General features: G+C 48.7%; 2 protein-coding genes across 3 annotated transcripts; one reads left to right on the forward strand and one right to left on the reverse strand.

Annotated features, from left to right (window-relative positions):
* Positions 1-1,633: 1,633 nt before the first annotated feature.
* LOC120712938 (RPM1-interacting protein 4-like) lies at positions 1,634-4,859 on the reverse strand. 2 transcript variants are annotated; one of them, XM_039998874.1, is made up of 4 exons: positions 4,507-4,859; positions 2,358-2,804; positions 2,075-2,269; positions 1,634-1,978 (listed from the first exon to the last, which is right to left on the reverse strand). In XM_039998874.1, exons 1-4 carry the CDS (start codon positions 4,510-4,512, stop codon positions 1,949-1,951), a joined length of 678 nt encoding a protein of 225 aa, XP_039854808.1. In that variant the 5' UTR covers positions 4,513-4,859; the 3' UTR covers positions 1,634-1,948. The 2 variants fall into 2 exon arrangements, with proteins under 2 accessions (XP_039854808.1, XP_039854807.1); XM_039998873.1 differs by having other exon boundaries at positions 2,358-2,807; positions 4,507-4,792.
* A 2,376-nt stretch (positions 4,860-7,235) lies between these two features.
* On the forward strand, positions 7,236-11,017 carry LOC120712939 (ankyrin repeat and SAM domain-containing protein 6-like). The gene is made up of 6 exons (XM_039998875.1): positions 7,236-7,445; positions 8,423-8,490; positions 8,589-8,887; positions 9,280-9,354; positions 9,438-9,500; positions 10,658-11,017. The coding sequence occupies exons 1-6, from the start codon at positions 7,351-7,353 to the stop codon at positions 10,730-10,732; spliced, it is 675 nt and encodes a 224-aa protein (XP_039854809.1). The 5' UTR covers positions 7,236-7,350; the 3' UTR covers positions 10,733-11,017.
* The last annotated feature ends 3,271 nt before the right edge of the window (positions 11,018-14,288 follow it).

Here is a 14,288-nt window from a genome sequence, read left to right on the forward strand (position 1 = left end):
TGGGAACGGTCAAACCGGTCCGGTTCCGGTTTGGGCCGGTACCAAACCGGCCCAAATTCAAAATTCAAATTTGAGTTCAAAAAAATGAAAAATTCCTAAAAATACTTCAAGGTGCGACGAATCTAATGGTGTCAAATTTTCTCAAAAATTCGTTCGTTAACATACTTTTCGAGCATTTAAAGTTAAACCAAAAAAGAAAAGAAAAAAATAAGACGGCCCATTAAGGCCCACTTGGTAAACCGGTCAAACCGGCCGGTATACCGTTACAAACCGGTTACACATGCGATTTTAATTTTGAATTTGAATTCAAACCGGCCGGTAAACCGGTCTAACCGGCCGGTATACTGGTACGAACCGGTTAAACTGAGTTTTTTGAATTCAAATTTGAATTCGACCGGTATCGACTGGTTTCCGGCCAAACCGGACCGGTATACCACTTGGTAAACCGGTCAAACCGGCCGGTATACCGTTCTAAACCGGTTACACATGCGGTTTTAAATTTGGATTTGAATTCAAACCGGTCAAACCGGCCGGTAAACCGGTACGAACCGGTTAAACTGAGTTTTTTAATTAAAATTTGAATTCGACCGGTATCGACCGGTTTCCGGCCAAACCGGACCGGTATACCGGTACCGGACCCCGGCGGTTTGGCCGGTCCGGTCGGTAAATGAAACCCTGACCCGGACAGGCCCAATCGAATCCAAATCCAACGCGGTATCTAGTCCGGTCCGGACGCCGCCGCCCTGCTGAGCTTTTTCTGGACGAAGTGGACAGCTTGGCCCTTTCTCAACCCAACGAAATAAAGATAGGCATATTTTCATGTGCGCGACCGGATGAAAAGAAGATAATGCGCAAAAAGAAAGGGGAAAATCGACTGAAGAAGTAGCCAAGGAGTCCAGGAAATAAAGAAAGCGAGATTCATCAGCTTCACCGACAAGGACTGAATCCTATCAGAGATGCCTCATTGATGACTGAATGATCGAAAAAGGTTTCCATGATCAGACACACTCTCCCCCGCATTGGGCCTCTTCTGGTTGAGAGTGGTGGCCTAGAGGCCCAAATGGCCTGCGGCCCAAACCCCGGGTCGAGAACATTTCTCTCTCCTTGAATCCGTCTCTTCATTCAGAGTTCAAGCTTCAGACCTCAGAGAGACAAATACAGACGTAAGCTGGTCTCTTGGCTCTGTCTGTCTGACCGAAACGACAGATGACTGTTGAGGTTTCATGAACCGTGATCAGGATTCAGTACGCGAGCTACTGTGCCAGACTACCAGCCTTTTCTCCTACGCCGTCAGAGCCACATCTGTATTATTCGAGGACTAGATTTCATGCTTACGGTGCAGCTTGCCACAGGAGGATAAAATCATAAAGATGATAACGTCCAACACTCTGATCAGAAACCTGATGATGTCTTGTTTGATTCAGAGTGTGTCTATAACTGCAAGTCTGCAACACCTCCTCCCCTCCACCTCAGCTCAATTTTGTGTCCATGCCTAATGCCTAGACCGTTATGATTTTTTTCCCGCTCTAATAGACTGTTATGATTTCAGTAAACAAAATATGCAACTGTAATATTCTTTTTTTAGAGGATATATTTTTTGTTTTCTAACGATGCAGCAGTAAGCTTTTGAGCGTACCAGGAACAAACCCGCACACCAATTTCTTAAATTCACTTCAGAGTGAGTTCAAACCTGTGGTACACATTCTGCAAATTCAAAACTGAAGAACCAACACAACAATGCAATGCTTACTCTAGTATAACAGTAACCATGAACAGCTCTATATATCACTTCAAAAAAGTGAAGCTATCACAAAAAGATTGTGGAGACTGTTTAATCTTCCAGAAACGGGAATGAAGTCTAGGCTGAATCACAGCCTCCCCTTCCTCCAAATTTGGAGTCCCCAAAGGAACCAAACATTTGTAACCATCACCATTCATCAGCACATCTCTATTTGCACCATCCAAAGCATGAGAACTTCTGCAAGCAAACCAGGTCCAAAGCTCAATCAGATTACTGCACAATGGGCAAGCAAGGACATGGACACAGACCAGTGAGTTTTCTCGCGCCACTCACCGATGAAACGTAGCCGTCGTCGTGCTGCTTGGCGCCGCTGCCACGCGCGGCGTTCTTGTCGAAAGCCCCCGCCGGCTTCCCGACCTGGGTCTGCTTCTCCTCCCTCACCTTGTTGAAGATGTGCGTGTAGCCGTCCGCCGACGCCGGATTCGAGTCCCAGTCGCCGAACTTGGGCACCGCCGAGCCCCTCGTCGGCTGCACCAGCAAGCGCGCGCAAACCGATCAGCTTCCGAGCTCATGTCAATGCCGGGCAGCAGCAACCTTACAGAGAGCAGAGCCTCACCGTCTCATTGCCGCGCGGGCCGCCCTTGGCCCTGGACCGCTCGACGGAGTTGGCGACGAGGCCGTAGCCGCCGCTCTCGGAGCTGTACGGGTGCACCGGCGACTGGTCGACGCTGTACCCGCCGCCTCTCCTCGGAGGCTCGCCGCCGGCGTGGCGGTGGTACGGCGACCCGGCGTAGGGGTTGGGCGACCGCGGCGGCGGCGCGTCGCTGGGCCGGCGCTCGTGCCGCGGGGGCGGCGGAGGAGCCGGCGACGACCTCCCGGCGTCGGAGCGGTTCAGCGACGGCGCGGCGATGGAGAAGGCCTCCGGGTTCTCGGCGGGGTCGTTGGGGTTGATCATCTTGCCGCCGGCGCCCTTGCCCTTGCGCGCGTTCTCGAAGAAGAGGGTGTACGGCACGTTGCCATCGTTGTCCCAGTTGCCGAACTTGGGGACGTGCGCGTTCTTCTGCTGCTGCGAGCACACCAAAATTCATTCAGGCCGAGAAGAATCGGCCATTGCCACCATATTTGCAATGTAAACTACTCATAATAGCAGGATGACAATGCTCAGTGCTAGACATAACACAACACCTTATGAGGCAACATGTTCATTACACATAACTGCATAATTCTAATGCTACTTGAAATATGGAATTTGTTTTGAAAGTCAATTTTTTTTGGGCTATCCTTCTTGGCTTCTTCTGCTTCTTCTATACAGGTCAGCCGTCAGAATTGTAAGACCAGTTGCAATAGTAGAACATCGACAACAGGTCAAGTTGACATGACTAAGTCATGGTGGCAGTAGATGGGCATGATCGACCAAGGTAAACAAATCAAACGGGAGGAAATCACACGCCATGATGACTTCCGGCCGTTTACACACTGCATGGACTAATCAACTGAATATCTGATTTATCTAATGGAGAAATCAATCACATGCTTATGACTCGCCACTTGTGCAAATTAAGGCCAAACAGGACACGCCAGCGCAGTTGGTACTTCAGGTTTGACAATCTGCGAAACTTCTGAAGGCAGACTGACAGCGAAGGCCTGCCTGGCTGACGCCTCATATGTTTAGGCAGATCACACCCCATAAACCCCGTAAACGCAAAAAAAACATCACATCGAATGTTTCGACACATGCATGTAATACTAAATGAAGTCTATTTACAAAATTTTTTGCATGGATGGGCTGTAAATCGCGAGACGAATCTAATGAGACTACTTAATCCATGATTTGCAACAGTCATGCTACAGTAACAATCCGCTAATTATTGATTAATCATAGATTAATTAACATCATTAGATTCGTCTCGCGATTTACAACAAATCTGTGCAAAAAAATTTATAAATAGACTTCATTTAGTACTTCAAATTAACAAGATTCCAACACAAAATTTTTACGTGTGGAACTAAACACGGCCTCTGGCGTGCATACATCGCTTTGAATTAATCTTCATGCATACGAGCAGTTCTATAATCTAGACAATGTCTTAGCAGGCAAGAGCGGCTGGTACCAATTAAATAAGCTAATGCAACCAGGACGTCTTATTCCAGTGAGTTAACCTGGCAACATCTCTTAACTTTATGCATCCATCATGTATGAAAATTGTGAGATCAAGGCTACCAGGTTAATCATTTAATCATTGTGATCGGAAGATGTTTCTCACGTTTCAGGAAAAAAAAACGAGAGATTGATCAGCTCAGGCAAGAGATGGGTTCTGGTTCTAACTCGGTTGCTTTACCTACCCTGCGCAATTCGATTGCTCCTTCAAAGAAGGTTGTTGAACGCATATATTTGGTGTGGTGTGTACAGAAAAAGTCACAACTAGCTCAGGATGCGAGATAGAAGTAAGTAATCGTAGAGACCATCTTGTTCCTTCAGAAAATTCAGGTGGAGTAGATTCAGATATCTCATCCCGGAAGCAATATGGTGAGAGTGCGAGACCCGCACCTACTGCACAAAGGTGAACTGAAATCCTTTCAAGCGAATTAAGGAATTGCCAGTTCTTGGGGGGGGAATCTGTTCTTGCAAATACAAGATAAAAACCAGACTATGCTTCAAAACCTAACCGAAAATTGGGGGTTACAACCGAAAGGAACCGTAAGAAACATCGAGTTTGTCGCCATAAAGAAGAGCATGCAAGGAGCTGAGGAAGAGAGGAACTTACAGCCATGGCGTTCCCAGCGCCGAGACGAGCGAGCGACAGAGAGATCAGGCCCGGCGGTATCAGAACGGCTGCCGGCCTGCAACTGCAACTCTGCAACAAGGGGATGGATTTATGCTCCTGGCTGTTCCTACCGGCCCCTGGCTATCAAGCTTGCTTGCCGATCGACCCTCTTGTGGCCGGCCGGCAACACTATAACTCCAAGAAACCGACGGGGAGAGGCCGGTTGCATTCTTATATACAAGGTGCCACGAGCCCCCTTTCTAGTAGTACTTTTTTTTTTTGCCCCCCTCGTGTTCTCTTGCATACCAGTCCCTTGGAAGTGTTCAGGGAAACGCTTGTGAGTTGTCATTTCTGAATGATGTACCAGCCCCAGCCGACAAACCGTGCTATAGAGGTTTAGGAACAGAACAAAAACAATCGGATACTCTGCGGTTTTGCTTTTGCCAGGTGAAAAACGAAAAGACAACAAATTTGTGCCAAAGAATCGTAAAAAATTTACCAGAGTTCCCCTACAAGACCCGATCAAAACACGGTCCCATTCCAGAAACCCGAGGACTGTGCGGGGTCTGAAACGAAAAGGGCGAGATCAAACGAGACCGTTGACGGCGACGGTTGACGAGCTCAACGAAGGGCGCCGCTGCAGCGCCCCAGTCCACCGCGACGCCGGATCAACGCTTAACAAACGCCGGCGGCCATCTTTGACCGGTCGCCGTCGCTCCGCCTGGGCGCGACGAACAGCCCAAAGCGATCAGGGCTCGTTCGCCGGATGCTCCGTTCCAGGCAGCTGCCCCCATCAAACGATCCCTTTTGTTCTCCTCGTGGGTCACTCTGTCCACGCACCTCAGCAGAGCAGAGCAGAGCGCCGCGCCGCGCCTGCCGGCTGCCGTCGAGGCAGCTTCTTTGTCCAGGCTCTGCTCTCGCGCGCGTGCCCGCGACGCGCTGGACGGACGACCTTGTCTCGGAGCGTGCGCGTCGGCGTCGTCCGTTCTCCTTGGGCTCTCCGGTGGAGAGGGGAGCGCGAGGCCGTAGGCACGCGGGGCCGCGACGAGGAGTCGGAGCCGACGGCCGACGCGACTCGTTCCTCCCGGGCCGCCGCGCAGGTCAGGTCGTCCGTCGATAGGTTGGGGCCGCGCTGGCCTCTGCCTCCTCCTCGCCGCTCGATCGCGGCGGCTTCGGCTGGCACAAATGTGTGGGTCGTTCGGTCGCCTGAGGTTGAAAGCGTCCGCGCCCTCGGACGCGGCGACGACTGCCGACGCACGTACAGGGTTCGTTCAGCGCGAACGACCGAGACAGGCGCTTCTGGTTACCCTACACTACACGGCAATGCCCAGACGTGAAAGCTGATCTGCGTCCACGTGGGTCCCGTCGCCACCGATTCTTTTTTTTTTAAAGAAAAAAAATGGCAGGAGCACTGCTCATTCATATAAGATAAGAAGAAGAGAAGCAAGCCGGTTCTTATGATATTTCATAAAAAATACTACGCTCACTTAGACAACAGCCGATTTTTGCTCGGTCATTTCGATCACATGGACAGGGGAGCCATACTGGTTTAGATAACGAACAATTTTGTTGGCGAACGACCTGCAGCTGCTCCCTAGTACAATAACGAAGTAGGACGGCAGTTTGATTTCCCATGTGCCGACTCTGGTATATTTTGTGCTGTGCACAAGATGGTTGCACCGTCGCTGCCGTGCATTACACCGTGGCAGCGTAGTTGGGAACTGCTTTTCTACAGCGAAACTTGTTTGCCCTCCTCCTATGGACTCTTCTTTCACACGTCGCCGCCCATCAATTGCCCAACTAACACAGGAAAAGTCTGCACAATGATGCGCGCACTTTGCTCCTACAATCCATTGGGCGCCAGCGCCACCTCAAGTAGGGCTGGAAACGAGCCTCGCCGAGCCAGGCTCGGCGAGGCTCGGTGCATGAGCGAGCCGAGCTTGGCTCGGCTCGGTAGTTTGGCGAGCTCGCTGAGGAGGCTCGGCTCGGCTCGGCTCGAAGCCGGCTCTCGAGCCGGCTCGCGAGCTTGGCACAAAATATATACTATGCATTTAGTATACACATTATAAGACATTGACTAGTGCATATAAATATATAAAGCGCATACATGTGTTGAAATGAAAGTAATCAATAAACAATAATCATATTAAGCATAGATATAGATTAATATTGATATTGTCACACCACATGTTAGAGTTAGAATATTTTCATAATAGCCTATGAACCATTATGAGCCTCATGGACTGAACTCGCGAGCCGGCTCGCGAGCCACAACGTGCCAGCTCGGCTCGGCTCGTCATTTTCACGAGCCTGAGAAGTAGGCTCGGCTCGGCTCGTTGGAGGCTCGCGAGCCGAGCCGAGCCGAAGCGAGCTCGAGCTATTTTTCTAGCCTTAACCTCAGGCAAGTCGTTCGCACAGGTGCCACATCATCAGCTAATAAAAACACACTTGTCTTTTTAAAGGCAGCGCTATTTTTCGTGCTAAACGTTTTCTGCCCTCCCGTTTCAAAAAAAAAACGTTTTCTGCCCTCCTGCTGGGCATGGACATGTGCATTATAGACCTTGGAGCCCAAATAGACCTTATATGGGCCTATATTAGAAGTGGGCCTCACGTGTTCCAAAATATACCAGTATTGGGCTGATTTTGTCAAGTGCAGGCCCAAATCAACCACGTCAGCCAGAAATTTTTGGAAAAACACCTCCGAGCTCCGCATATTGCCGTTCCAACTCTCTCCACCGCTCCCCCTCCTCCCCCGCCGTCCTCCCGTCCCCTCCCCTCCCTCCTCGGCGACGAAACCCTGCTCCCAAGCCCTCCCCACCGCCGCCGCTCGCCTCCGCAGTCTCGATGTACGCCGACAGGAGCTCCGGGCGGAAGCGATCCGTCAGGGACCGCCTCGGGTCGGGCGGCGGCTCGCGCTCCCGGTCTGACGACGCGAAAAGGTGCGGTCCTCGAGCTCGCCCGGTTCAAATCGTTGCTCGTTCCGCCATTCCCGTGCTCGTTGGCGCTACATGCTTGCGGCTTCTAGTGGGATCGGTAGCCGGACAGAGATGGTTGCGGAAATGCTGTCTAGGGTCTAGGAATCAGGTGGTTTCGTGGTGCTGGAGGTGGTAGCTTTACTGCTTGGTTGCAAAACCTTACTACCTTTGTCAGCTGTGTTTTTCTATATGGGATTCAGTCGGTAGTTAGTATATGCAATGCTTGTGATTGATTGTGTGATACATCAAGCAGAGGGAATTGTGCTATATTACTGCTGCTGCAAATGTGGTCATCTGTTGTTGCTTGGAATTTTTTGTTAGTCCATTTTAGAACTAGTGGATAGATTGTCACAGTATGCGCACTCAACACTGGGTTTCCATGTTTTTTTTCTGTAAGGGTTCGCCCATTTTCCACTTATACAATGGAGAAAATGCCCTGTTGTGTTTCACCTTCCCAGAATTGCAAATTGCTGATGCGATCAGTTGGTTCAGATATCCAAATCTATTCAGAAGGAAAATAATAAAAAAAACTCGGCCGGCGGGGGGGAAGACCACCCCCACGGCTTTCAATTAAGAAGAGGCCAGTTGACCCCGGCCGAGAAAACCCCTGAAAGCCGGCTTCCGGGCTTGGACTGGCGGCACCACCTTGGCCCTGGGCCGGTCCGTAACCTTCATGGGCCGGGTTCCGTCGCCCACTGGGCCGGGCCGTAACCACATGGGCCGGGTTCCGTCGCCCAAGAGCCGTGTCGCACAGCCAAGCTCAACGGAAGCACAGCGAGGGGGTTTTTTTTCCCACAGGCGGGGTAAATCCGCCCCGGTGGGGGTTCGAACCCCCCACCTGTGGAGTGCCGCTGGTTGCTTCACACCAACTGGGCTAACAACCTTAGGCCAGAAGGAAAATAATCCTGCTGTTCATAACATCCATGTTGGGATTTTAACAGGTTTCGCCGGGATGATGGGACGTGGAGGCGTGAGCTGTATAAGGATTCTGGAGGAACTCAAACTTCATGTAAGAGCCATTGCACGAATAATTTTGGACACGCCTTTATTTCAGCTTGCCTTTGAAGGTTTACTATTAGCATGTTGTTTCTACTGTCCATGGTTCAGCTGGACCTACTTCCAGAAATCTTCAATCAAACAAAAAATCTCAAGTGGAGCAGAGGATTGAGGTTGTGAAGAAATCATCAGTTCCAGATCTTCGTGAAAAGTTATCCGGTATCCCCAGCCAGCGCCCGCAACTTAGCAGTACTGTTCAGGTCCCAAAGCCTGTAAGTGAGATCGTTAATAACGACAGACCTGTTCAGCAGAGAGACCCCCCTCCAACTGCTGCCCCTCCTGTCACTAAGAAAGTTAGTGCACCTGCAGCCATACCAGCGCCACCTGCACTGCAACAATCCCAGGAAAAGGTGAGATAATTGAGGATTCTTTGCTGTGAGGATTTTTTTCCCTATCAATTATTACAGTTCCGCTATTTGTTCTTATGTTATGGGAATAGCATACCATTACCTTTTCTTATTTTGCATGTGCTGTGCTGTGAATATAATGGACTAAATGACCATTACATGTTGGAATCCTTTGATCTTTGTCCAGCTGTTATTATGAATTCTGATCCGGTGATCCTTAAGTTTAGTCTTATGCATGATTAATCTTCTAGCCCTTTAACGTGTTCAAATTCCAAAGTTTTGTTTGCCTAGTCCATTATCAATGTGCACTTTGTGGTGTCTAATTTCTTGTGTGGAACCTGCTCTTCATCACTAAACCTTTCATTGATAATAATGTATCTCTTTGAAATGTACAGGTTGATGCCTCACTCCAGAGTTTACTGAAGTCTCTTGATCTAGAGAAGTATTTGATAAATTTCCAGGCTGAAGAGGCATGTTTGGTTTATGTCTTAATTTCATATTCTGAATGTGACAAGTGACCATAAATATTCTTAATGGATACTCATTTTTTCAGGTTGATATGAAAGCATTGGCTTACATGAATGAAGAAGATATGAAGTCTTTAGGAATTCCAATGGTACTGCACAACCTTTGATATTGAATCACTATTTATAGAATTCTCAATTGCTAGGCTTCTGCCTTTTTTCTTTCCCAACTGGGTGGCATGCTTATCCATTGCTTTAAGAGAAGCTTCTGGTTGAAGCAATTCAAATATATATATAAGTTGGTAGAACTTGATAATTTTATTACTTCCTGACAGAGTCATCCCAAAAGGGAAAATGTAGCAATTGGGTTTCTAACTTGTGAACTATGTTAATGACTAACTTTTGTTTCCGAACTATTTTGAATGATTGCATCCATGGACCATGGTGGAACCTGTCTTTATCTGCTTTCCACTTGTCGTATACATATTTATTAAGATCTGTGTTTATCCATATTTCTAGTCCCATTTTGTCTTATGAGAGGACGCTTTGGTTGGATAAATTGGATAGAAATGGCCTGACTAGGCCATGAGCTGTGCAATTTCGGTGTGCTTATCACAAGAACCAGATGCTCTAGAGTAAAAACTCATGTACTAAAGATATATTCAGTTAGTGATTCAGCTAGGCCAAAGGGTGCTTAGCCTAGCGGTTAAGACACTCGAGCGGCACTCCACAGGTCCTGAGTTCGAATCCCTGTGGGAGCGAATTTCAGGCTGTGGTTAAAAAAAATCCTCTCGCCGCGCCGGTCCCGTGTGCCAAAGCACTGGTTTAGAGCTGGCCCAGGTCGGCCTGAGGACCGTGTATGGCCCAGGCAATTCCCATGGGTTACGGTTCCCAGTGTCAGGGCGGGGCTGGGGTTCGAGGATTTTCTCGGTCAGGGAAGCCGATGCTTCTTCTTAGCTTAATACCGGTGGGGCGGTCTTTCCCCACCCGGTCGAGTTTTTTTAGTGATTCAGCTAGCCCACATGCATACACTGAACCATTGTTATATTAATGAATTTCAATGAAAATTGTCTGTTTGATATACATCCCATGATTTTTCATTTTTGTCATCTACAATCGGAAAGTAGCAACGAGTCTGTTATATGATGGGGTGTCTATTATTATTGGGAAAAATTAGATATGTACCATTAAAAGATCCCAAAGTTAGATATATACCCTTATTATTGTACTATTTCCCGATTATTCATTTATTTGCAGTCTACTTAAGTTTCTTGTTCATATTCATTCATTAGCTTTGTCCTGTTTTCAGGGTCCCAGGAAAAAGATACTATCAGCATTGGCTCGCAAAAAGAGGAAGTCATCAAAATCATTGCCTACCAGTTGAGAGATATCTGGGCTTGTGTATTAGCTAGGCAACTTGCTGATCTTGGATATGTGCGATGGCATCATCGACCTGCAGAGTTAACTACACTGACGTGCAAGATTCCCATCAATTGAGACTTGAGGCGTGTATAAAAGAGAGTTCCGTGATGTTGGTAGGGTTTTAAGGCAACTAACAGCTTGTTGATGTATGGTTCTATTGCTATCCAGATTATTTGGATCATTGGATGTCAATTTATGATGCCTTGGGATTGTTCCCCTTAATCGTATTAACCTAGTTCTCTCTTGCTGCTGCTGCATAGTTTGACTATGTCGATGAATATCACCTAATTCTCGGCACCACATTTTGGAGGTTTTTGGGTTGTTAGTCCCCTTTGTTTTATGCTCAGTCAGCTGTGAGCTAATGCTTTTATTTTTCCTCGTGTGTGCATATTGCTCGATGCCCACGTGCAGGGCCGGCCCTGTAGTGTTGGCAGGCGGGGCAGCCGCCCTGGGCCCCCATATGGCAGGGCCCCAGTCATGTATGTATGGAGGGGGCGAGAAGCCACTCTGGTCAGCGGTCAGCAACGGCAACGGCATTGAAGGTGCTAGAGAGCTTGCATGTTCCATCCCCATGATGGCCATGTGCATGCTGAATTGCTGATGGGCCGGGCGTAAATAAAGGTTCCATTAAAAGCAAATCAACATAGGTACATTGTGTAAAAAAATTCGATTGATAGAGCAAAACAATAATCATCCGAGTAATGATTAGGAAATGCTTGTTCGGGTCCTCGGCTCCTCCTTAGCTCTCCGCGTGACCGCCTCTCTGCAGTATGCGCGACGCCACAACCGCACCCAAATCGCAGATCACCTTGCTCCCTCGCTCTCAGTAGGCTGATTTCCCCTAAGGCCCTAACGCATGAAGGAAGGTAGGAAGGATCGATCCCAATTCCCAAACTAATTAGCGCCCGATTCAGTATCATATTTTAAACTTTGCAACTTATCATATTTTGTTCTAAAGAGCTTTCAGTAGGATCTTCATCTGTTCAAGAGATAGGGATTAGGGATGCAAGTTATAATTTGATGTACTTATATACAACTGTTTTCACCATATGAATTTTTTGTGATGCATTGAAATAAACTTTGCAACTCATATAAACTAGTTGGATGTTTATGCTTATTTGGGGGCCTCCAATTTGGGTTTTGCCCCGGGCCCCAAAAAACACAGGACCGGCCCTGCCCACGTGCCCTTGTTTATCTACCCTGCCTGCATTCTGGATGACTGCTTCCAGTTTATCATCCAGGATCCAGGGTTTATGCTAGAGTTGTGTTCCAGCAGATCAGTGAGCATGCAGAGACGTAGGAGAAAGTTGCGGCTTCTTGAGCTCCTTTTCATTTTCTTCTTTCGGGTGTTCACTCCTTGCTGACCGGTGAGGCAGTGACCACTAACCTGGGCCTTTTTTTCACTGAAAATTCTTGATCTATATATTGAAAATAGCATCAAGCGTAAATTTAAATCATGTACAATATTTTCTTATGAAGATGCAATCTGAATTTAAAAAAAATCGTTTGGTTTAAGACCATTTCTTCCACTGCCGAGGTGAAAACGCAAAAAACCTGCAGGGACTGTCAAAGCAGCGCGCCCCAAGGCTGCGAAACTCGCCGTGACCGCCGCCTCCGCGGGCCACGATCGCCGGTGAAGAAGCAGCCCTCCCGCCGGCGATGCCACCGGAGAGCACTCGTGTCAACCCTATCGTCGCCGCAGCTCAGCCGTTCAGGAGCACTGGAGCACTTTGGAGTGGACTAGTGGCGCGCCGGGACGTGTTGGGCCTCGCACCTCTACCAGGATTCCGTCGCCGCCTCGCCGGCGCCGAGCGTGTCCTGCGCGCCGTCCGCCCGGCCGGACAAGGCGCGCCTCACCTGTTCGCGTTCGAGGCCACGACCACACACCACCGCGGCGCGATCTCGCCGTGCCGCTGGGCGGCAACGCTGGCCGCCGTCGCGCTCGCGCCAGCGTGACGCCAAGTCGCCAACCGCACACTGGAGAAGGGCTACCTCGGCGACAGTGCCGCTGCGGCTGCGGCGGCGGCGGCTTGGCTGGTCCACCTCTTCACCTTCGCCACCGCGTGGGGTTCCGGGCTCCGGGTCATCTTCTTCGATGGGATCGCCATGTTCAAGGAAGCAAGTGACACCGCCGCTTCCCGTTTGTTTGCTGACACTGGGTGGGCTCGCTTCATTGCTAGCTCCGTTTGGGAAGGAGCATAGCATTTCGCCATCGCAGAGCCCGGCAGTCCGCCTACGACCGCTGCCGTTGGCCGGCCGGAATCTCGCCTCGGGACCGACGAGGGGCGTATATGCTAAGGATCGCAATTCGCAAAGAGGAGGTATTTTCTAACTTTTCCCTTCTGCGCGTGCAGTTGCCATCCTTCTCACCAAACCCCCATTCTGACGCTCAAACGGCGGCGGTGCGAGAGACCCGCCTACTTAAAACATTTAATTAAGCGTAACCGTTATCATCAGATGCATTAGCTTAATTAAGTGTAACTTGACAAGCTGTTTTCAACCCACAGGCCGATCGAAACACACCAGAAGTCTCGCCCAAAGGCGAGCGCAGATGGTACCAGCATGCTACAATTTTACAAAAAAATAGTAAATAATATTAAGACTTTTACAAAGCAACTTTAAATTTAAAGTTTACAAAAGAAAAGATAGCGGCGGAAGAGAATATAACTTACAGAGCATTTTTTTACTAAAGAATAAATAAAACAAACTACACAAGTCGAGAACTACCGAGACGTGAAGACAAGGCGCCACATCGAGCCCATCGATGTGAAACCTAGTTAGCTCCTATACCTGAAACATGGTAAACAACAAACCCTGAGCAACTAATACTCAGCAAGACTTACCCGACTCTTGGGTATACTTAGCCCACATATCTAGACATGCAAGACATTTGGCTGGTGGTTTATTTTGCAGAAAAAGCAGCTAAAAGTGGATCCTTATTTTCAATATTTTAGCTTCAGGTTCTATATAGATTAACTATAATCTAATATTTGTCTAAACCAACTAGATCACACATGGTAGAGCAAATATGCTATAATTTAATGTAACCATCATCATAAATGTATAAACCATGTTTCATATCATATTACTACGATGCGGTGCTGCGATCAAGGTGCTCATATCCGAGAGCGACTGACAGAGAATCGATCCGATTTAACCTTGCAAGGTGGACCTAACCAACACGGCACATATAGGCACCGTCGGACCACATGCACCAACCCTTCTCTCCCCGCCTCGAACTACAGAACCGCCCCACCTACATATAGTCAGTCGAGCTCAACGTGAGACCACCAAAAGTAAACTTATGCATCCCGTTTCTCCGCGACTACTCGACTCGCCCTAAGGGGCGGTGATGAAGTTCTATACTTTCGAAGCGAGACAGTACTAGGCTTACCGGTTTCGACTACCTCCTACTCCCGGCATGCGGTTAGTATAATATCAAACTCGATCAGTAGGGCCAGACAACGATACGGTCCTTAACCGACACAGATGGGGCTAAACATTCCCCGCCCGGTCTC

This window comes from Panicum virgatum, chromosome 6K (assembly GCF_016808335.1).
Source record: "Panicum virgatum strain AP13 chromosome 6K, P.virgatum_v5, whole genome shotgun sequence".
Lineage (NCBI taxonomy): Eukaryota > Viridiplantae > Streptophyta > Magnoliopsida > Poales > Poaceae > Panicum > Panicum virgatum.

What these genes read in the sequence shown, in the direction of transcription:
- LOC120712939 (XM_039998875.1), top strand. Translation starts at nt 7,351, where the DNA reads ATGTACGCCGACAGGAGCTCCGGGCGGAAGCGATCCGTCAGGGACCGC. An exon ending in TGCAACAATCCCAGGAAAAG is followed by an intron (nt 8,888 to 9,279) that starts GTGAGATAATTG and finishes TGAAATGTACAG; the next exon opens with GTTGATGCCTCACTCCAGAG. An exon ending in TAAATTTCCAGGCTGAAGAG is followed by an intron (nt 9,355 to 9,437) that starts GCATGTTTGGTT and finishes TCATTTTTTCAG; the next exon opens with GTTGATATGAAAGCATTGGC.
- LOC120712938 (XM_039998873.1), bottom strand. An exon ending in GCCCGCGCGGCAATGAGACG is followed by an intron (nt 2,270 to 2,357) that starts GTGAGGCTCTGC and finishes TTGCTGGTGCAG; the next exon opens with CCGACGAGGGGCTCGGCGGT. An exon ending in ACGACGGCTACGTTTCATCG is followed by an intron (nt 1,979 to 2,074) that starts GTGAGTGGCGCG and finishes GTTTGCTTGCAG; the next exon opens with AAGTTCTCATGCTTTGGATG.